Below are 24,486 nucleotides of genomic sequence, written 5' to 3'. Positions count from 1 at the left end.
TTTGTATTCTTTCATTTTCTTTGGCTATTTACTCAGAAGTGGGATAGTTGTATTTAATGTTCTTTCATATGTGCAAGCTAAAAAAAGTCAACTGAAAGTAGAGTAGTAATGAATAGGGTCTCGTAAAGGTGAAGAAGGGAGAGTGTGGAAAAAGAGAGATTGAATTGGACAGTGCACACTGTGGGCAGGTATGAAAATATCAACTGAGCCCCATTAATATGTACAATTATGTGTTAAAAGTTAAAAAATAAAAAGCAAAACAGTATTTTATTTTAAAAATAATGGACTTTGGAAATTTTTTTTAAAAATTAGAAACAGTTCTAAACATTCTAGAAAACAGCTTTATCTCAAATATGTAGGTACGTAACTGTCAAGTATACTTTCATAACACCTTTGTATATCTAATCTGCTTCACAGCCACATCCACACCTTTTAAACAGATAACATACTATACTCAATTACCATTTTAAACAGGAGTAATTCATTTCTATGAACATGATTTCAACAATGTTCCTAAGCATTTAGTAATCAAGGTTTTTTCCAAATCCAATTTACACATGTTATGTACATATGTATACATACTTTTAATATTTCTGTAATTTAGTCTTTAACTTTGGAAGCAGTACCATAATTTTTTTTTAAGTTTGTTCTAATTATACATGACAGTTGAATGCATTTTAACACATCATACATAAATGGAGCATAAACTCTCATTTATCTGGTCATAATACATTTTGATAGTGTTTGATAAAGGGTTTTCAGGGCAATTAATTTTCTTGCAAATATAAATCAAGCTTGTTCCAATTCTATAAGAACTCCCCCACAGTCTTTAGGATGGAGAAAAATAACTGGTTTTCCATGTGCTCCTATTTTGACCTCTTCACTTAGAATACGGATCTTCATTTTTTTCAAATCCATCATAACTGCATTTATATTATCCACCTTGAGAAAAGAAATAAGAACATATATAAGATCACAAATACAGCAAGTTATAGTATCATAAAGACTTAAAAGAAACTGAGAACTTATGCAGCGTATTTCCTCTGCCTTCAGACTGGACTATTCTTAAGCCATCACAAGGGCTAGGGTGTAGCTCAGTGGTACAGTGCTTGTCTAACGTGCATGAGGCTCTGGGTTTGAGTCCCAGGATGGGAAAAAATAATGAAAAATAAGCTCAAACAGCAAAGTAAATGAAGTTACTAAATTTTCTTAGGTGAGCAACTGCAATGCCAAAGAAAACTCACTGTGGGTAAATGTTACCCCTTATAACCTGAATGTGTATCCTTCTCTTTATCATAGTTTCTTCTGGCTGTAATTTTGGTGATGTTGGACAAATTGTTTTTTCCTGAGAATCTTGTGTTCCTCAAAGCAGAGAAGTGAGGTTGCTATAGTTTGGACCTTAAGTATCCCACAAAGATCCATATGGTAAAAGTATGTGTCTTGGGGTGGTGCTATTGTGAGGTGGTAGAGCCTTTAGGAGATGGAAACTAGTGGGAAATCTTCAGGTAATTGGAGAGGTACCCTTGAAGGGGACAGTGGGACCTCAGTCCCTTCCTCTTCCTTTCTCTCTTTAGCTCCCTAGCCATGAGGTGAGCAGTTTTTCTCTGCCATGTGCTCCTGCCATGATGTGCTGCTTTGCCACAGGCCCAAAAGCAATACTGAGACCTCAAAAAATGTTAGTCAGAATAAACCTTTTCTCTTTACAAGTTTATTATCTCAGGTATTTGTTTTAGTGATGGAAAGCTGACTAACAGAGTCCTACCATATAAATTGATTATAGATTAAAATGAGATAACAGATAAGAAGCTCTTGTAAACAGTAGGTAATCAGGCCTGGAAAGCTTCAAGTTTTCCCCTCCCAAATGAACTGGTTATTAGCTTGGAAATTTAAACTTGATACACATAAAAATCATTATTAAATTGCTATCAAAATGTTATTCTCCATTCTAAAAAATCTTTTTATGATCTTTTTATAATCTTGCAATCCTTTTCTAAATTATTTCTATTTGCTTTGTATTTATTTGCAGTCTAGAAAATGAGCAAATACTGATAAAGAAATTATCCTCCCCTATCTTGGAAAGTGACCCTCTTACACTGGGAACCTAGAAATGGATAAAAAGGAAATGCCCACATTCCCAGGCAGTCATAACTTACCCTAGAGTTTAATGATTTAATAGCATCCCAAATATCAAAAAGGGATAAGGTTGATTTCCCACCACATAGATCTAACATGTTAATATTTATATAATCTTATTTCCAAAGAACCAAGGGTTGTATATTGAATTCTAACAACTGGGGAGGATGCTAAATGTTACCATAAACTATCATTTCTTTATATGATGTTCATTCTACTTGTATGCATATAATGTTTTGTTTTAAACCTCATAGGTATATCAAAGTCATGCCAACATTATGACCATATTCATTTCATGCTATTTTGTACGGCTGCTGCTCTTTTCTCATTTTTTCCAAAATAGAACATGCACCAGCTGGATGAAGGAGTGGTCCCACCACTGGATCATTCTTAGGAAAATTAGTTCTCACTGAATTCAGGCATTGTCAATTTTACCTTATATTTAAAATTTCTACAAATATTCTTGGGCTTTATTCTGATTGTTAGATGGGATTGGAAGAGCCTGTGGTCTAGGACTAATTTCCCTCACTACTAAAAGCATTTTTTAATACTCTATCCACTGCCCCCATGCATTACAAGTTATTTCCACTGTGACTGGCAAGAACAAACTATTCCCTCCTACGTGTGAGGTCTGTTCCCTCTGATCCTTTCAAGAGGCTCTGAGTCTAGCATCAGGTAACTTCCTAACATGCATCCCTACTTGATTCTCAGATGGAGATGTGAAAGGCACTGTAGATCTCAGGAGCATCTGTGCAGCTCTCTCCTTTTAAACACGTTGTATTATCAACATGAAGCACCAAGGCTTCCAGACTCCCAACTTCTAGGTCCTCAATTTGGGGAGACTGTGAAGCTCTACTTTGATTCCCCTGTCCTGCACTGAAGATTGGAAACTCTCTCCAGCCAGGTAGTTGAGAAATTGCAAGGGTCCTCTTGTTTGCTTCCTCTCTTTCAGGGGATTAGCTTTCTGAACCACTTTACATTCAATTCCAGAGAACCACTTTTTCATGTACTTTGTTTACATGGTTCATGAAGGAGAACAAACTGGTCTCTGTTATACCACCTTAGCTGAAATTAGAATTGTAAATTGGTAGAGATTTTTGGTTATCCCTTAACCAGTATTATTACATGTTATTCTATAATTTTTGTGTCTTTTATCTCCATGCTTAAATGATTTGACCTTCATCCTTGGTTCAGCTTGATGATGGCGTGCTGAAGTTTTGAGTTTCTTTGTTTGTTTTGTATTTGCCCTACTTGGGGTTGCTGAGTTTATTGAATACATGGGTTGATAGCTTACATCAGACTGGTAATATCCTTGTTGACTCTTTGTTTAATTATTGCTTCTGTTCTATTTGTCTCTTGCCTTTTGCCTACCTTTCCAGGACTCCACCCTCTTCTATTTTGATCACATTACTCTTTTTTTATGCTCTCTTTCCTTTTCCTTTCATAGTTTTTTTTAACCCTGCCCCATCCCCCTCCATATTTTTTACCTTTTGATTTTGGCCTTCTAGTCTGTAGAACCATGAGAGGATAAATGTTTGTTATGTTAAGTCACTGAGTTTGTGGTGATTCTTTAGAACTCCAGGAAACTCATACAATTACTATACATGCATACTGAAACTGAACAATTAAGAACACTGATAGCAGATGATGAGTGCCAAGTTTCTCATTGTTGGGATGGGGAGGTATGTACACAAGCAAGGGAGAAGGTTAGAATGATTCATTTGATAACAGAGTTGAAGACATCAGTGTAAATTCATGAGCTTATGTTATTTCGTGAGCTCAACATGGTTTAATACAGAAATATTTATAGATAAGTTTAAATGTACAGTATATAAACATGTATTTCCTTGCTGTGTTAGTTCAGAGGGCCTAGACCAATGATACCCCAACAGCAATGAGCACAACTAGAGCCCATCTTGGTTTCTACCACCATTTCTAGTAATAAGAACCAGAGCTTCTTGGAGAAATTACTGGTTCCAGGATTAGGTCAAGAAATATGAGTTTGGGGAAACTTGTAGTCCCAGAAAACAAGGGTGTTCTCAAAAAAAAAAAAAAAAATATATATATATATATATATATCATGGGGTATGCCAAAGGGACATGAAAGCCAAACAAAAAAGTTTTTTAGTGGTCAAAGCTAAAACTTTGAGGGATATGAAACAAATATCCACAAGTATATATTGATACAACGCTCCATTCCTAAAATGTGGCTCACACGATGACCTCCTTCCAAAGAGCATAGTAAGAAGGAGAAAGAAAAAAAAAAAAAAAAAAAAGAGTAACTTTACAGTAAAAAAAAATAACAACACCTCCTCAGCTAGGGGATCAAGGTTAATATCAACAGTGATAAGTCATGTTGATAGGATATTTCATGATATAATGTGATGGTAATGGTACTTCATCTCTGTGGTCTTCCCAGAATAACCTTATCTAATCAGAAGAAAAACATAGACAAATCTCAAGTGGGGGGAAGTTTACAAAATAACTGGTCAGAAATCCTCAAGAGTATTGAGGTCATCAGAAACAAAGAAAGTTTGAGAAACTCATAAGCAAGAGGAACTCAAGGAGACATGATATCTAAATGTGATGTGAGATCCTGGAGGGGATTCTGGAACAGAAAAAGGATGCTGGAAAGAAGAATGAAATTATGACTTTTGTCAGTAAATGGATGAACTGGACAATATCACACTAAGGGAAATAAGCCAATCTCAAAGAACAAAAGGTTGAATGTTTCCTCTGCTATATGGATGCTAATTCACAATAAGGTGAGGGGGGGGCTAGAGAAGAACAGAGGTACTTTGGGTTAGATAGAGGGGTGTGAAAGGAGGCGAAGGGGTATGGGGGTAGGAATGGTAGTACATTGAATTGAACATTATTACCCTATGTGCATATATGATTACACAGCCACTGTAACTCTACATCATGTACAACCAGAAGAATGAGAAGTTGTACTCCATCTATGTATGATGTGTCAAAATGTATTCTACTGTGTCATGTATAACTAGAACAAACCAAAACAGAGAATGCTGGGTAAAAACGAAATCTGAATAATGTACATTAGTATATCATAATAGATCAATATCGGTTCATTAATTGTGACAATTGCATAATATTAATGCTAACATGTTAGTATTTTAAAAAGAATCTTAAGAGATTAATCACTATACATAATGAGTGAACCTTGTTAGAATACTGATTAGAACAAGTCAACTACAAAGACATCTGTAACTCAATCTTGTAAATCTGATTTATGAATTGTGTCTTTAAAGATTTACCTTTAATTTTGATTGACAGAACAATGTCATTGTGGTTATTTATTTCATAAAAATATAAACTAAAGGGCAAAATGAAGTTGCAAATTACTTCAGAAAGGTTTAACAAAGGAAAAAGAAAAGAAAAAAGAGATGATGCAGGTGTTGAATCTGGATGACGGGTGTTTGGAGGTTCATTACATTATTTTTTTCTGCTTCTTGTATGTTTGAAATTTTTTATAATATAATCATGACTTTTTTCATATTGCCCCTTTGGTAACTTCTGTTTTACATATGATCAATGAATGTTCAATTTAGATAATGTTCTACCCAAGTATAAATATCTAGAATTCTGATGCTCAGAGGACTCATCCTCTAAGATTTGTTAGGTTTATTTTAAAAAATGTCTAATTAACATTAGACTAGCATCCGTATCTATTTGTTACTATTTCTTTTACTAATTTTGATTTTAAAGATCTTGTGCCACATTCATTCTTCTCTTAGTGTTGCTATAAAATTTACAATTCTTTAATAGTACTCTGTTATGTTTGGTGGTAATAAAAAGAATGGAAGAAAAAATGTCAATTTTCTGAATTGAGAGTATATGTGATAGTTTTAAGAAATGCAAAGCAATTTGATTTGAAAAATTAAGTCTGCCCCCCTAAGTAATAAAAATAACAAGATCAATAACAACTCATTTTAAAAAATGGGTTTTTAGTCTTTTAAAACTGCTTTTATAGTCTGTCAAACAATCACAGTTGTGCATCAGATAACCCTCTAAAGCCTTAAGTGTCATTAATGAAAATCTGGGCAGATTCTCACTTCAAATTCTTATTTAATGTTGTGGGAGTTTATACTGATTGTTCCCTGTCATTGTGCATTTAGTGGCAATAATCCAAATTAAAAATGGTTGGATTATTATGATCAGAATTCAGAATCTTCTTTGGTCTTATCTCTTTTTTGGTGTTCAGCTGCCTTATCTGAAAATGGCAATGTAATTTTGTTTGTTGGAAGGCAAGTTATTTTGTAAATAACATCTTTTAACCTTAAGGCATGTAACTAGTTTTATGAACAAGTAATAAAGTGCCACTTTTAATAGTGCATGACATTTTGATTGACTTAACAAACAAGCTCTTTACATAAAATTATAATGGTATTAATTCATGTTAATAATGCATGAATTCATACTCAAATTGATTTAAATCTATGAAAGTTAAAATGTCTGGATTAAATATTTATGTTTCAATTGTCTCTCCCCCTAAAGTTACAAACTAAGTGAATTACACAAACCTAACACTGTTCTCACTTTGCAAGTTTTAGAAGCTTTCTGTGTATTCTTGGGAATTATTTCAGAAGGCATATGTTACCTTAAGTTTGCATGCTTTCTACACAGTCTGGTGATGGTTATGCACAGTATTTCCCACATGCTCACCTCCACTGAAATGTCTACCAATTGATATCAATACATTAAAAAAAAGGAAAACCCCAAAAATAAACCCATAGATTTATTAAATTGATAAGTTTCATAGTTTGGATCTTGAATGTCCCCTAAGAACCATGTGTTAAAGGATTGGGCCCCAAGTGATGTCACTATTGGAAGGTGGTAGAACCTTTAAGAAGTGGGGTCTAGTGGAAGGAAGTTAGGTCATTAGGAGCCTGTTCTTGAAGGGGATACTGGAACCCTACCCTTTCCTCATTTTTTCCCCTCCGTTTCATTTCTTTGCTTCCTGGCTGCCATAAAGTGAACAGGCTTCCTTTGGAACCTGCTCCCACCGTGATGTTCAGTGCCACCACAGGCCCAAAGCAACAGGGCCCAGTGACCATGAACTGAAACCTCTGAAACCATGAGTCAAAATAAACCTTTCTTCCTTGTAAGCTGATTATCTCAAGTACTTTGTCACAATGATGGAAAGATGATTGATACAACAGAACAGGATTCTTTTATTCCAAGAAAATTTCTCCTTTTACTTTTTTTTCTTTCTCTCTAATAAAATATCCTTTCTATTGGAAAATGTTAGGTTTGGATGGTGGTTTTAGTAACACAGAAAGTTAAAAATCTCATTGAATGGTTCATATTGTTTTGTTTTGCTTTGTTCTCTGAAAATTTTGTCATTTCTATGAAATCTATACATATGGGAAACTGTGACAGAGTTCATTAGTAGAAGAATTTATTCCTGGGGTTTATTGTAAAGCCAAACATAAAATGAGAATAGATTTTTTTTCTTTTTTTCCCTTTCTTTCTTTTTTTTCTTTTTCTTTTCTTTTTGAGATAGGGTCTCATAATGTTGCCCAGGCTGGTCTATAACTCCTTGGATCAAGAAAGGCTATTGACTCAGCCTGCCACATAGCTTGGACTCTAGGCATATCACCACACCTGGCTACAATGGAATTTTTTTAAAGGGGGAATTTTCTTTCTTTTTGAATGAAGAACATATCCTAGCATGGAGAAAAGAAGTTACCTCATAAGTCTTCTACTTTAAAGTTATAAAATTTTCCTTTCATATGGCATATATGCTCAATGAAAAGAGATCTGTAAAACATACAAAAACAAACCAGAAAATAAATCACTGAGTATGTGATCATTCAGAAAATAAGAGCATTTCTTTACCTTTTACTGTTTTTTTTTTTTTTTTGGGGGGGGGGGTTCCAGGGATTGAACCCAGAGGTGCTACATCCTTATTTTGAGGCAGGGTCTCACTAAGTTGCCCAGGCTGGCCTAGAACTTGCAATCTCCTGCCTCACCCTTCTGAATAGTTGGAACTACAGGAACATGGCACCATACCTGGCATTTAGATCATCTTAAAGCTGTTTGTCCTGTATTCTCTCTGTGCCTTCTCTTTCCTCTGGCTAATAAGAAGTGATGCCTAGAACAACCCTTTCAGTCATGTATTACAGATGGCAAGGGCATCTCATCTGGGACAGCTCACTTTTAGACTGAGAACAAGAAAACAAAATCTCTAGTTAAGACATTATTTTTGTGGAGGTTGTGGAATGATGATAGATGGGTATCAGACTAAAGTAGCAACTAATCACTGTATATACCTTCTTCTATTACCTACCTTCATTTTATACTTATATACATTATTATTTCTCTCTTTTGACCTCTACTTTTGAATTTGCTGTTACTTTACTGAACTTCACTTTTCTTTACTTCAATGAACTTCTAACTCACATAGTCAGCCTCCTTTGAAGGCACAGGCTCTCTTGATGTAGAACCCAGATAGTGCAGTGTGGGAGAGAGGAGAGTAGATTCAAAGCAGATGGTCCTGTTTCTCATCCTGTGGGGCTTACACAAACCCTCTTGTTCACTGGTAAAACCTGCAGCCAAAAGTAATCTCCTAGGAATGAAATAGAGACTAAATATTAGGCTTTGTGTATTTCCCTGGTCTAATACCTTATAGCTCCTCCACCTCAAAATTTAAGCTCAGTTAATACAATGAAAGCAAATGGCCTCATGGATGAAAGTGCAACCATGAGGAATCAGAAAAAATTTGGGTTTGAACCCCTGCCTTGCCACCTACGACTAATGCTATTGTGGGCAAGTTAACAAAGTGTGTTTTCTCACTTGTTAAATGGGGTCAATAGCACCCTCATGGGATAGTTATGAGAATTAAAGAAAATAATGCACGTGGAGTACTTTGTATCCTGCCAAAGGAGACTCAATAAGTGTAGTTGTTATAACTATGCCCTTCCACATGCTAAAACCTCTACCTGAAACACCTTTCCCCTTGTTCATCTAGGGAATCCCTTCACAGTCATTGTAACTCATTCTCTCTGAGACCTTCCCAGCTCCTCAGCCTCCTAAGAATGATCAGGGATTCCCTCCCTTTGTTTGGGCCCTGAGAAGACACATATATTAATTTTAATCCTATATTATATACTGATATTAAACTTATCACAGTATAATGTACTTGTTTGTTTAAATATTGCTCCTTCTCACTGTGAACATGGTCCATATCTCATTCATTGCTAAACCTTAAGAATGAATGAAGAAGAGTCTACATTATAGGTTCTCCTATGTGTTTGCAATAACAAACTGAACAGGTTCTTGACTTCATTCTACAATCAACCCATCTTTCTTCTGGATTAGGAATATTAACTTTGTCTCTATTTTTATCAAAAGACTTGTCCTACTACTTTCAGTTGAAGCCTAATTGGTATTGCTGCTTCTAAAAAGCAGTTATCTGACATGAATATCTACAGATAAATGTTCTGTAATGAGAATGTTCTTGTCTAACATTTCTTAATGTTTTTTCAGAAATTGCTAGCAAATGCATTTTAGAAGATCTTAAAAATCATAGTCAGTAATTGAAAATGTACTGCTTTTGTAGAAGGAAGAAGTTATTAAAAATTTTAAGGACAGAAAATAATTATAAGAATACTTTGGGCAGGGGGTGTAATTCAGTAGTAAATGCATGTTTAGCTTGTGTGAGATCCTGGGCTCAATCCCTGGCACCAAAAGGAAAAAGAATACTTTGCATGTGTATGGAAATTCTTACTTTATAAAATATTTTCACCTGTTTCTTCTCTTTGCCTTCTCTTCTTCTCTCATGATTGTGAAATCAGTTACATTCTATTACATGGGAGAACATGTATTATCGATAAAACCTGGAGCAAAGACAATGTTTTACTCAACTTTGGTGACCTTTTCAGTGGCTGTTGAATCTAGACTTCAGTTAAATACATTAATATTATTTTTTATAACTTTCTAAAAGGAAAAAGAACATGTGTGTGTGTGTGTGTGTGTGTGTGTGTGTGTGTGTGTGTGTATGTGTAGTCACCTTTGAGGATTTTCATTCCCTTTATAGAACTTAATAAAATTTTTGATGACAGTGACTACATTGTCTTTTTTTTTTAATTTTTACTTTATTTATTTTTATGTGGCACTGTTAAGGATCAAACCCAGTGCCTCACAGGTGCTAGGCAAGTGCTCTGCCACTGAGCTATAGCCCCAGCCCTACATGTTGTCTTAAAAAGTAAAACACATTTTGTTAAAGATAGATTTAAAATACCAAATCATAAAATAATAAAAATACCTCAATGCAGATGTGATGCATTCCTCCAGCCTTGTTTTTCTGCAGAAAACCTGCAATTGGACTGTCATTTCCCAGTGGATGAAGCAGTTCCATCTTGGTATTCCCCAGGTTGACAAAAACAACAGATACTCCATGTTCAGGAAGAGGGACCACCTCACTTACCTGGGCCCCCAAAATATTCTTATAAAATCCTGTGGCCTTTTCCAAATCTGGCACTGCAATGGCTACATGATTGAGTCGACCAAGGTTCCATACAGGACCTGCCACTCGATGCAAGGACTGTGACGCAGAAAAAGTTCTCACTGCTGGAACTGGAGTTGGGAATCTTAAAAAATGTCCTGAAAAATTGAAAAGTCATTGGTATCCTCCTTTTGAGAATAAACCTCAAAATTTAATTTTAAAAATGAAACAAATAATACATAGGAAAATTAATTATTTAATATCTATTCATTTTAATTATTGAAATTAACTCAGGGGAGATAAATGGAAAAACTTACGTCAAAATTACTCTGTGATGCCCAGAATTAAAAAGCTAGTTGTCCAAAAAGGAATTCTGAGCTAGGCACCATGGTGCAAGTTTGTAATCCCAGCAACCCAGGAAGCTGAAGCAGGAGGATCACAAGTTCAAGATCAACTTCAGCAACTTAGAGAGGATGTCTCAAAATAAAAAGGGCTGGGGTATGGCTCAGTGGTAGAGGGCCCCTGGGTTCAATCCCTAGTATCACCCCCTCCACACACACACACACAGAAGGAGAGAGAGAGAGAGAGAGAGAGAGAGAGAGACAGAGAGAGAGAGAGAGAGAGAGAGAGAGAGAGAGAGAGAGAGAGAGAGAGAGAGAGAGAGAGAGACAGAGACAGAGAGAGGAGAGAGAGAGAGAGAGAGAGAGAGAGAGAGAGAGAGAGAGAGAGAGAGAGAGAGAGAGAGAGAGGGAGAGGGAGAGAGAGCACTAATACTGAACTTCAACTGGATTTTGAACAAAGAATGACACTTTTCATAATTTACAGGTAACACTTAAAGGATAGGTGCATATTAAGAACTACTTGTAAACTCTGTATTTTACAGAGATTAAGTATGAATGTGATAGTGATACAGCATACACTTAATGATAAAAGCAAGCCACTTTCTTTCCTACCTAAACCCAATTTTTTGTTTTATAATCTGTAATAAATTCACGAAAGGTATATTAATACAATACTTTCTTAATTTGTATTTTATTTGAATGATTATCAACCAAGGAAAATATCTAATTGTTGGGGGAGAAACAAAGATCAAGGAAACAGTTAATTTATGAGGATTTCCTCTGACACTAGACTTTTTATTATTTGTTTTTATCATTTTGAAGGATTAGAGGCAGAACTTTGCTAATCCCAGATTCCATTCAGTAGAAACCCCCTTTCATTCAGCTACAAAAGAAGGGTGCAAGGGAGTCTCCTCATGCATTGCTTTGCTTTCCCATTCCCCCAGACACTGGGCTTTAAGAGTTCAACTCCCCCAGAATGAAAAAAAACATATATATGTATGAAGTCTAAATATAATTATATAAACTATATCACTTAATAAATTATTGTGAAATAGCAAGATGAAGATCCTATACAGTTTTTTTAAACAACAGGTAGTTAGTGAAAACAACTTTACATACTAACAGGTACGGCACAGCTTTAGTCAACAAAATTACTCTTAACTGAAATTTTCTTTAGGAAGAAAATTAAAGTGACACTATTTTGTTTTATTTAACCTGATACACTGGAAGTAAGCAGAAGGTAAAATTCAGACTAAGATGGTCTTCTATCAAGCCCCAATCTATATTATTGGTAACTGAAATACCCAAAGTTTCTCATTACCAATAGGTAATATAGTCCAGTTTTATGGACTCACTGCTATTATGAAATCCAAATGTATTGCAACTTAGCATATACATATACAAATGTCCACTGAAATGAAATTACTTAAAAAGAATACCTACTAATCCCTTACTAGAAGTGATGTGTTCTTTGTTTTCTATTCTATATTTTATTTCAGATTTTTAAATGTTAGTACTACCCACTCAATATGTAACTTGATGGTTTGTTGTATAGACAGTTGGTACCCAAATGATAGACATATATAAATGTACAATAAATTCATCCATTCTCATTGTTAATGATATACAATGATGATTAGCTAGCTGAATGGCATGAGGGGTTTTCTGCAGAGAACTTTGCAAAGGTTAACAATCAACAAAATCATTGGTCAAGCTGCTCCTCCTTTCTTTGCATTTCTACTGTATGCGCAATTTGCAATGGAAGTTCAATGAAGTATTTATTTTATAAAAACATTGTATATAGGATCAGTGAGTTTTTTGGGTAGTATGCACATTAAGAAGTTTTGTCAGTGAAAGTTTATGGGTATGTCAAATATTGAGTGCTGGTATCTGGATTGTCCTTACCAGAATTACTTCTACAAGAGATGGAGCAGGTGGAAGTCCCTTGACAGGCACACTATTATCAGCAGTTGAAAATGCAGACATGTTAAAGGAACAAATTACAGGATATCTAAGTGAAAGAAAAATTTTCTATCTTATGCCAGTTTGCTTTAGGAATATTAAAAAAAAAAAAAAAAAAAAAAAAAACTGGCACTGAAAAGGAAGGCCAGTTCACGTTATTTGAAGCCTTGCTGTAGTCTTTCTCTATAACCATTTTATCATTTGATTTACCAGGACAGTATTTTTTTTTAAAGAAAACAAAATCTGCTTTATATGTTTCAGAGATCACAGTATCTTAAATATTGTAAAAATTAAGATTTGAAGCTATCTAGGTTTATCTTATCTCTAGAGATGAGAGCTGGTTTGATAAATGCAATATAATTCTTTATTGGTTTTATTTGGTCCTTAAGTCAAATGTTCGAAGATTAGGATAGGAAAAAAAAAATAGCAATACCAATGAAAGTTCAATAACTCAGCCTCTTTCAAAGGACAGGATAGGATAAAAAATGGCCAACATGCATATCAGATACTCAGAAGTATTAGTGATTAAGGAAAAGCTGATCAAATCCATGATGAGATACTACTTCACACACATCCAGAAAAACAAATAAGAGTAAGTGTTGATGAGTATGTAGAGAAACAAGAACTCCTGTATTTTGCTGATAAAAATGTAAAATGGTGCAGCTGTCAAGGGATGGTTTGTCAGTTCCTCAAAAAATTAAACAAATTATTATATGACCTAGCAATTCCACACCTAAGTACATCAAATAGATGCAAACAGGAATTTAAAATTTTGTACACTAATGATCACAGAAGCAGTGTTCTCAATAGCCAAGTAATGGAATATTGTTCATATCTATATATGGGAGTTGTATCTGGATGTAAAGTACTCACACATGCTACAATGTGAATGAACCTCAAAAACATGCTAAGTAACAGAAACCTGACATAAAAGATTATACATTGAATGATCCTAATTATATATAATATTTAGAATAGGTAAATCCATAGTGACAGAAGGCAGAACAGTGGTTGCCAGAGGCTGGTAAGGACAGAAGAGTAACAACTGCTTAATATGTACAGATTTCCTTTTGGGGTGATATAAATGTTTTCAAACTGGTTAAAGGTTGACTGCTGCAGAACATGACGAGTGTAATAAATACTGTTAAATTGTATATTTTAATGTCCCCCCACAGCAAAAGATCTAACCCAGGGCCTTGTATTTGTTAGTAAATGTATATTTTTAATGGTTCATTTTTTGTTATGTAAACTTTAATTTTATGTTACGTGGAGGAAGAAGAGGAGGATGAGGAAGAGGAATGATAATAACGATCCTAGCATTAAAAATCTGTGGGTGAAATCCTGTAAACCAAGCAAACTAGGTAAGGAACAGGAAATAAAGGATTTTAAAGTGTGTGTGTGCGTGTGTGTGTGGGTGTGTCTGTGTGTGTGTATTTCCAGTGTTATTGAAGTATAATGGACAAATAGAAATTGTATGTACTGAAAGTATACAATGTGAAGTTTTGAATTGTATATACAATGTGAAATGATTTTCACAATCAAACAAACTTTTTAAAAAGATATTTTTATTTCAGATTGCCACCCTACTGGTAGGAGCTCTCAACTCTAGTTTTAGATTTCTCTGTCTCTGAGCTCAGGAGGGTGTAGTAAAATTGTATTACTTTGAACTGCATAGTGGGTCATTTGTGATTATTCCAGTAAGGGTTACTTTGTATAAATGAACTACAAAGTATAACTATGTGTGAATAAACCATGTAAAATACTTGAAATTGGTGGATGGAAAACCAGGAGTATAGGGCTGGGATTGTGGCTCAGTGGTAAAGCTCTTGCCTAGTACCTGTGAGGCACTGGATTTGATCCTCAGTACCACATAAATATAACTAAATAGAAAAAATGTATTGTGTCCATGTACAACTAAAAATACTTTTTAAAAAATAGGAGTGTAAAGACGAATAACCACAGATTTTAAAAAACAAGCTACTTTTGCACAGATCAGGAATCTGGTGTATGAGTAATATATGTGTTACAAAATCTAGTATGTTAACTCTTTAATTCCTACCTTTCTTCAGTATCAGTTCTAATTAATCATGTTCTTACTAATCCCTTCCACTGTTTTGACTTAAAAGTAACATGGCCTTTCTTTTAGTTCAGATTTGGCATTTTAGATTAGGTTTTCCAGACACTGTTTCCAAAAAATAAGAGTTTAGTTTCAAGAGTTTATTTTGGGGTTGGGGTTGTGGCTCAGTGGTAGAGTACTTGCCTAAAATACATGAGGCACTGGGTTCAATCCCCAGAACTAAAAAAAACCCAAAAAAACAAAAACAAAACAAAACAAAAAAAAAAACACCACCAAAAACAAACAAACAAAAAAAACCCACAAGGGAGGCTGCGTTCCTTGTCGCTCCGCAACGCCGGATTCAAGCAGAGGATATCTGTTTCTCGGTGAGGCAGTTTTTGCTGCTTAACAATCCCCTGCTCTTTACCCCATTTGTCTGCTGTGATCACCTGCAGTCTGCCAGCATATCGACGCCTTTTTTGAGAGCAGATTGCTCACTGTCAGGCATCTATCATCCGCCATTTGCCTGCCTCTCACCTGTCCATCCCCTGCCTTACCCCTATCCATCACCCAATGCTCGAGGTTCACCTCCGGATCATCCGACAGCTGCCAGCAGATTGACCGCGGACCACCAGTGGAGAACCAGCTGCCTGCTGCTGCCTGGAAGTTCACTGTTGCAGTACCTGCAGGTTTGATTACACGTGGCTGCCGCCATTTTGAGACAACAGTCAGGCCCTGTAGGACCCCGGCCGGACTGACCGAGTCCCGTCTCCAGGATCCCTCAGCCCAACCGATCACTCCATGCCTCTGGGGCCCTAACATCAACTGACTGCTCCCTGCCACCAGGACCCCCAGACCAACTGACTGCGCCCTATCACCTGGACCCCAGACCGACGGATTGCACCCGGCCTCCAGGATCCCACAACCACACCAAACACACCGGACCTCCAGGACCCCTGCCGGACCAACTGCATCCTGTCTCCAGGACCTCCAGCTGACCACGTCCACCCCTGAGCTGCAGCTCCCCATTTGCCAACACACTTGGAAGCCAGAACAGCCATCTTGGATAATCCTGGAAGCCATAGCTCCGATCTTCGGGTGGGGCAAATCCCATCCTGAGACGCCTGCTGGAGGCTTGAAGCTCATTCTCAGGTACCTATCATACATCAGGCTACTGAACACTGGGAGGTTTCATTACAATATGACTATTATACAGTAGATTTTCTTTTTTATCATTTTTTAAAAAAAAATTTAAGTTTTTACTTCTTTACGTTTCTTGCTTTCTTTTCCTTCTGTTTACCTGTTCCCTCAGAGTCACTTTCTCCCTTATTTACATGATGTTATTGTCCCCATAGGGGCTATTTGGTCTAGGATTGCATAGTGTCTGGTTTGGGCATTGCTAATATTGATCTCCCCTTAAAGAAAAGGTTTTGGAAACCTATAGGGCCACTATAAGCCTATAGGGGGAAATCTGCAATACCCCCAGATCTGCAGCACTAGAGGGGAAGATACATGAACAACATGAAAAAACAAGGGAAGAAAATGATCCAAACAAATCTAGATTCTATAGTAATAGAACCCAATGACAGTATGTTAGAAGAAATGTCAGGAAAGGACTTCAGATTATACATGATTAAGATGATTCGCAAAGCAAAGGATGAGATAAGAGAGCAAATGCAGGCAATGAATGATAATACCAATAAGCTAAAAGAGCACCTGCAGGAAGCAAAAGATCATTTCAACAAAGAGATAGAGATTCTCAAAAAAAACCAAACGGAAATCCTTGAAATGAAGGAGACAATAAACCAAATAAAAAACTCAATGGAAAGCATCACCAACAGACTAGACCACTTGGAAGACAGAACCTCAGACAATGAAGACAAAATATTTAATCTTGAAAATAAAGTTGCCCAAACAGAGAAGATGGTAAGAAATCATGAACAGAATATACAAGAACTATGGGACATCATGAAAAGACCAAATTTAGGAATTATTGGGACTGAGGAAGGCACAGAGATACAAACCAAAGGAATGAACAACCTATTCAATGAAATAATATCAGAAAATTTCCCAAACCTGAAGAATGAAATGGAAAATCAAATACAAGAGGCTTACAGAACACCAAATGCACAGAATCACAGCACATCCACACCAAGGCACATTATAATGAAAATGCCTAACATTCAAAATAAAGATAGGATTTTGAAGGCCGCAAGAGAAAAGCATCAGATTACATATAGAGGGAGACCAATACGGACAGCAGCAGACTTCTCAACCCAGACTCTAAAAGCTAGAAGGGCCTGGACGAACATATTTCAAGCTCTGAAAGAACATGGTTGCCAAAAAAGAATCCTATACCCAGCAAAACTAACCTTCAGATTTGAAGATGAAATAAAATCATTCCATGATAAACAAAAGTTAAAAGAATTTACAAATAGAAAGCCTGCACTACAGAATGTTCTCAACAAAATATTCCATGAGAAGGAAATGAAAAACAACAATGTAAGTCAGCAAAGGGAGGAACTACCTTAGAGAAAAACCACTCAAAGGAGAAACCAAGCCAACTTAAAAACCAAAAATAAGCCAAATGACTGGGAATACAAATCATTTCTCAATAGTAACCCTGAACGTTAATGGCCTAAATTTATCAATCAAAAGACATAGACTGGCAGAATGGATTAAAAAGAAAGACCCAACAATATGCTGCCTTCAAGAGACTCATCTCATAGAAAAAGACATCCACAGACTAAAGGTGAAAGGATGAGAAAAAACCTACCACACACATGCACCCAGTAAAAAAGCGGGGGTTTCCATCCTTATATCAGATAAAGTGGACTTCAAGCCAAAGTTAGTCAGAAGGGATAAAGAAGGACATTTCATACTGCTTAAGGGAACCATAAATCAGGAAGACATAACAATAGTAAATATTTATGCCCCAAACAATGGTGCATCACTGTACATGAAACAAATCCTTCTCAATTTCAAGAATCACATAGACCACAACACAATAATTCTGGGCGACTTTAACGCACCGCTGTCACCACTTGATAGATCTTCCAAACAAAATCCAACCAAAGAAACCATAGAACTCAATAACACAATCAATAAACTAGACTTAATAGACATATATAGAATATTCCATCCATCAACGAGCAGATACACTTTCTTCTCAGCAACACATGGAACCTTCTCAAAAATAGACCATATGTTATGCCACAAAGCAGCCCTTAGGAAATGCAAAAAAATAGAGATACTGCCTTGTGTTCTATCAGATCATAATGGACTGAGAGTAGAAATCAATGACATAGTAAAAAAAGGAAATTACTCCAACACTTGGAGACTAAATAATATGCTATTGAATGAAACAGGGATGACAAAAAACATCAGGGAGGAGATTAAAAAATTCTTAGAGGTCAATGAGAATGATGATACAACATATCAAAATCTCTGGGACACTATGAAAGCGGTACAAAGAGGAAAATTCATTGCATGGAGCGCATTCCAGAAAAGAATGAAAAGTCAACAATTAAATGACCTAACATTACAGCTCAAAGCCCTAGAAAAAGAAGAACAGAATAACAGCAAAAGTAGTAGAAGACAGGAAATAATTAAAATCAGAGCTGAAATCAATGAAATTGAAACAAAAGAAACTATTCAAAAAATTGACATAACAAAAAGTTGGTTCTTTGAGAAAGTAAACAAAATAGATAAACCCTTAGCCACACTAACGAAGAGGAGAGAGAAGACTCAAATTACTAAAATACATGGTGCAAAAGGAAATATCACAACAGACACCACTGAGATACAGAACATATGAGAAGCTACTTTGAAAATCTGTATTCCAACAAAATAGAAAGTACCGAAGACATTGACAAATTTCTAGAGACATATGCTCCTTCCAAACTGAACCAGGAGGACATACACGATTTAAACAGATCAATATCAAGCAATGAAATAGAAGAAGCCATTAAAAATCTACCATCCCAGAAAAGCCCAGGACCAGACAGATTCTCAGCCAAGTTCTACAAGACCTTCAAAGAAGAACTCATTCCGATACTTCTCAAAGTATTCCAGGAAATAGAAAAGGAGGGTACCCTACCGAACTCATTCTATGAAGCTAATATCACCCTCATACCCAAACCAGGAAAAGACACATCAAGGAAAGAAAATTTTAGACCAATATCCTTGATCAATATAGATGCTAAGATCGTTAACAAAATATTGGCAAACCATATCCAAAAACATATTAAGAAAATTGTGCACCACGATCAAGTGGGGTTCATCCCTGGAATGCAAGGATGGTTTAACATCCGTAAATCAATAAACATAATCCATCATGTCAATAGACTTAAGGATAAGAATCATATGGTTATTTCAATTGACGCAGAAAAAGCATTTGACAATATACAACACCCCTTCATGCTGAAAACACTAGAAAAAATAGGGATAGTGGGAACATACCTGAATATTGTAAAGGCTATTTATGCTAAGCCCATGACCAACATCATTCTAAATGGAGAAAAACTGAAACCATTCCCTTTAAAAACAGGAATAAGACAGGAATGTCCTCTTTCACCACTTCTATTCAACATTGTCCTCGAAACTCTAGCCAGAGCAATTAGGCAGACTAAAGAAATTAAAGGGATACAAATAGGAAAAGAGGAACTTAAGCTGTCACTATTTGTGGATGACATGATTCTATATTTAGAGGATCCAAAAACCTCCTCCAGAAAACTTCTAGACCTCATCAATGAATTCAGGTTATAAAATCAACACGCATAAATCTACAGCATTTTTATATGCAAGCGATGAAACAGCTGAAGGAGAAATGAGGAAAACAACTCCATTTGCAATAGCCTCAAAAAAAAAAAAATACTTGGGTATCAATCTAACCAAAGAGGTAAAAGATCTCTACAATGAAAACTACAAAACACTGAAGAAAGAAATTAAGGAAGACCTTAGAAGATGGAAAGATCTCCCGTGTTCTTGGATAGGCAGAATTAATATTGTCAAAATGGCCATACTACCAAAAGTGCTATACAGATTCAATGCAATTTCAATTAAAATCCCAATGACATACCTCAAAGAAATAGAGCCAGCAATCATGAAATTCATCTGGAAGAATAAGAAAGCCAGAATAGCTAAAGCAATCCTCAGCAGGAAGAATGAAACAGGGGGTATCGCAATACCAGAACTTCAACTATACTACAAAGCAATAGTAACAAAAACGGCATGGTATTGGCACCAAAATAGACAGGTAGATCAATGGTACAGAATAGAGGACACGGACACAAACCCAAATAAATACAATTTTCTAATACTAGACAAAGGTGCCAAAAATATGCAATGGAGAAAAGATAGCCTCTTCAACAAATGGTGCTTGGAAAACTGGAAATCCATATGCAACAGAATTAAAATAAACCCCTATCTCTCACCCTGCACAAAACTAAACTCACAATGGATCAAGGACCTTGAAATCAGACCAGAGAACCCTGCATCTTATAGAAGAAAAAATAGGTCCAAATCTTCACCTTTGTTGGCTTAGGATCAGACTTCCTTAACAGGACTCCCATAGCACAAGAAATAAAAGCAAGAATCAATAACTGGGATAGATTCAAACTAAATAGCTTTCTCTCAGCAAAGGAAACTATCAGCAATGCAAAGAGAGAGCCTACAGAGTGGGAGAATATCTTTGCCACTCATACTTCAGATAGAGCACTAATTTCCAGAATATATAAAGAACTTAAAAAACTCTACACCAAGAATACAAATAACCCAATCAACAAATGGGCTAAGGAAATGAACAGACACTTCACAGAAGAAGATGTACAAGCAATCAACAGACATATGAAAAAATGTTCAACATCTTTAGTAATAAGAGAAATGCAAATCAAAACTACACTAAGATTCCATCTCACCCCAAGTAGAATGGCGATTATCAAGAACACAAGCAACAATAGGTGTTGGCGAGGATGTGGGGAAAAAGGTACACTCCTACATTGCTGGTGGGGCTGCAAATTAGTGCAGCCACTCTGGAAAGCAGTGTGGAGATTCCTTAGAAAACTTGGAATGGACCTACCATTTGACCCAGCTATCCCACTCCTCGGCCTATACCCAAAGGACTTAAAATCAGCATACTACAAAGATACAGCCACATCAATGTTCATAGCGGCTCAATTCACAATAGCCAGACTATGGAACCAACCTAGATGCCCTTCAATTGATGAATGGATAAAGAAACTGTGGTATATATATATACAATGGAATATTACTCAGCTATAAAGAATAATAAAATTATGGAATTTGCAGGCAAATGGATGAAATTGGAGAATATCATGTTGAGATAAGCCAATCTCAAAAATCCAAAAGAGGAATGATCTCACTGATAAGCGGATGATGACTCTTAATGGGGGTTCGGAGTGGGACAAGAATGGAGGAAGGAGGGACTGTATAGAGGAAAAAGAGAGGTGGGAGGGGTGGGGGGAAGGAAAAAATAATGGAATGAATCAAACATCATTACTCTATGTAAATTTATGAATATGCAAATGGTATGCTGTTTCTCCATGTACATACAGAAACAACATGTATCCCATTTGTTTACAATAAAAATAAATTTAAAAAACCCCACAAAAACCTAAATAAACAAAATAAAGGTATTGTACCCACCTACAACTAAAAATATTTTTAGAAAGAGCTTATATTGAAATGCATTAAAGGTTCTTATTATTGAAAACAAATTAGTTACCTTTCTATATAAAGTCATAAAATTGAGACTAATCACTTGCAATAAATTTTTCAGCAGCTCTCTTAAGTTTTTTAGAAAACAGACTTATAATTTACATATCATAAAGTTCATTCATGTGAGGTGTAAATTCAGTAGTTTTTAGAATATTTGCAAAGTTGTACAACCTTCACATAATCTATATTTTCACATTTAGCTTTTAGATTCCAATATTATGTAAGAGGCCGTGTGCCTTATGGTTAGGAATATGGGCTCTAGTACTAGACTGTTCTGATTCAAACCTTAACCTTAACATTAGCTGCATTACTGAGCTAGTTACTCAACTGCTCTAGACCATTGTTTCTGCATATATAAAAGGAAAACAATATCTATCTCATAGGGAGTGCCATGAGATTAAATGGTAAATATATAAAAAGGGTTGAAAAAAGAGCCTAGCACAATGTAAATAATAAATACAAAGAATTATCATTAGAAAAGTTATATCAACAACTTGCTTTACGAACGTAAGCATCTCTGACTACTAAGGCACTTTTTTTTATTGTAAACAAATGGGATACATGTTGTTTCTGTTTGTACATGGAGTAAAGGCGTACCATTTGTGTAATCACAAATTTACATAGGGTAATGTTGTTTGATTCATTCTGTTATTTTCCCCTTCCCCCACCCCTCTTTTCCCTCTTTTCCCTCTTTACAGTCCTTCCTTCCTCCATTCTTGCCCCCCTCCCTAACCTTAACTCTAACCCTCCCACCCCCCATTATGCGTCATCATCCACTTTACTAAGGCACTTTATACTTTTAAAGGATCCCATGAAAAACTTTACTCTGTACCTACCTCATTCACAGTTCTGCCCTTATGGTACAATCTCATTCAATAATCAAACAACTTGTATTTGGCAAGTATTTGCTATACAGTGTTTTTGTATTCACTGCTTCATTCATAATGCACAGTTTACTAATTTTCATGATAAGGAGACTATTCACTTCCTTTCTCTCTAGAAAATTGTGTGGGCTCTGATTTGAGAACATTGTTGGTAGTATTTGAGTATTTAGTGACTGTTGGTGTCATGCCTAACCAAACTGAAATTACAAATACTGAAGTGGGAACCCACCATGTGGTAGCCTGACTCAATCTATTAGTTTTTGCAGTCATTTAAATAATGGTCAGGAAGAGTAATGAAGTGAGAATGTTATTTTTTTAATCCTCAGGATAATTCTATGATTATATCATATTATATTCCCCAGTTTTTGAAATAAGGAAAATAGGCTTAACAGAGTAGAAGTCATTTTCCTCAGTATCACATAAGTCGCAAAGTTGGGCCTCAAGTCCAGGTCTGTCCAACATCAAAGTTGATGTTATTAAACAATTATGTTTAATTCTCATTCCTCTGAAATTTTTTACCATTCTTTCAATTCTCAGTTTTCAATGTCTCCAGCTTATGCAATACCTAAAAGATGACTTGCTGAGATATGAAGAAACAACATTTTGTTTCACCAGTTTTTTACAAAGAGCTATGTGCAATGGTTTGTGAGCTAAGATGCTGACCTATATTTCACCAAGGATAGAAAGGCCAATAGGGTGAGTTACTAACAAAATCTTTATATTACCTATTAACTAGATATTCAACTTAACAATTGTGCTCAGTATTTTTTCAAGTGTATACATATATTTCACTTTTTAAAACTGATTTAAGATTTGAGACAGCTAAACCAATTAAGGGACAATTTTCTTTGCATGTGGCTTGCTCATCACTTAACTCTGGTGACTTGTTAGATAATTAAGAAATTTTGTGAATACCAAGAAAGGCTAGAGTGATCAATAAAGAACTGATCCAGTTTGACATTGGACTTCAATCGATGGCTAGGACTTTAGGTTTCAAAAGGCTGAATAGAGACAGCACTTTTTAGGAGAGAAATTTAACATTAACAAAAGTTCATTCCCTTGAACACTTTTTGAAGGTGCTGGATGAAGGATTTTCCACAAATATTCAGGAGTAAGTCTGGGGATTACCACTTTGTACTTATTTTTAATAGGAAATCTCAGACTAAGGGAAATGCCTGCTTTCGTGATGAGAGGAAGAGAAGAAAAAGAAAGGAGGAAGTGCGAGACTCAGAAAACCTGACAATCTGTCACTACGGATTTCATTTAGACATTAAGAGAAAAAAAAAGTGGTGATGGAGAGACCTCGAGGGATTTCGAAATAAGTCTTCTTTTATCTTCCCTGTTTACACAACATGATAAATACACTAGGGCACATGGGTAAAATTTCTTTGATATTCTTCACCCCACTGACTTTCAGGTGTTCCTTGCTTGAATTCAGCTTAAGTCCTTCACAGGACTTGAGCTCTTTCCTGGTTTTTCTCCAGTGTCTTATGGTGTGCGGTGAAGTAACACTCAGTTCCTCTTTCATTTACTTCCTTTTCTTCTGTCCCTGCCTTTCAGGTTCCACACACAGCTTACAGACAATAAAGAGGCCCCTCCCCAACCCCCACTTTGTTACCTGCAGGCTAAGGGGTTGACAGGCTGCGAAAAGCGGCTCGGTGGGGCAAGACGCTTTAGACCCAGGAAGTTGGCCACCCTAGATCTCCTCTGCCCGGGGCCTGCGGTCCAGCGCGCCCCATCCCGCCCCACGGTGATCCCAGTATTCACCTATGGCCCTTGCAGCCCCGGCCAGGGACGTCAACACACGCGCCATCATGTTAAGTCACCTGCGAGTAACAGACCAGCTACAGAGCTTGGGAGGACAGAGGACAAGGGGTGGGGCAACCTGGCGAGGGGCGGGGCAAG

The 24,486-nt window shown here is 36.2% G+C and overlaps 1 protein-coding gene across 1 annotated transcript; it reads right to left on the bottom strand.

Annotated features, from left to right (window-relative positions):
• Positions 1–327: 327 nt before the first annotated feature.
• On the bottom strand, positions 328–24,459 carry MCEE (methylmalonyl-CoA epimerase). The gene is made up of 3 exons (XM_079126168.1): positions 24,349–24,459; positions 10,421–10,758; positions 328–942 (listed from the first exon to the last, which is right to left on the bottom strand). Exons 1-3 carry the CDS (start codon positions 24,395–24,397, stop codon positions 790–792), a joined length of 540 nt encoding a protein of 179 aa, XP_078982294.1. The 5' UTR covers positions 24,398–24,459; the 3' UTR covers positions 328–789.
• Between the last annotated feature and the right edge of the window lie 27 nt (positions 24,460–24,486).

Source organism: Sciurus vulgaris, assembly GCF_902686455.1.
Source record: "Sciurus vulgaris genome assembly, chromosome: 2".
In the NCBI taxonomy this organism is placed as follows: domain Eukaryota; kingdom Metazoa; phylum Chordata; class Mammalia; order Rodentia; family Sciuridae; genus Sciurus; species Sciurus vulgaris.
This window is presented reverse-complemented; position numbering and strand designations above follow the sequence as displayed.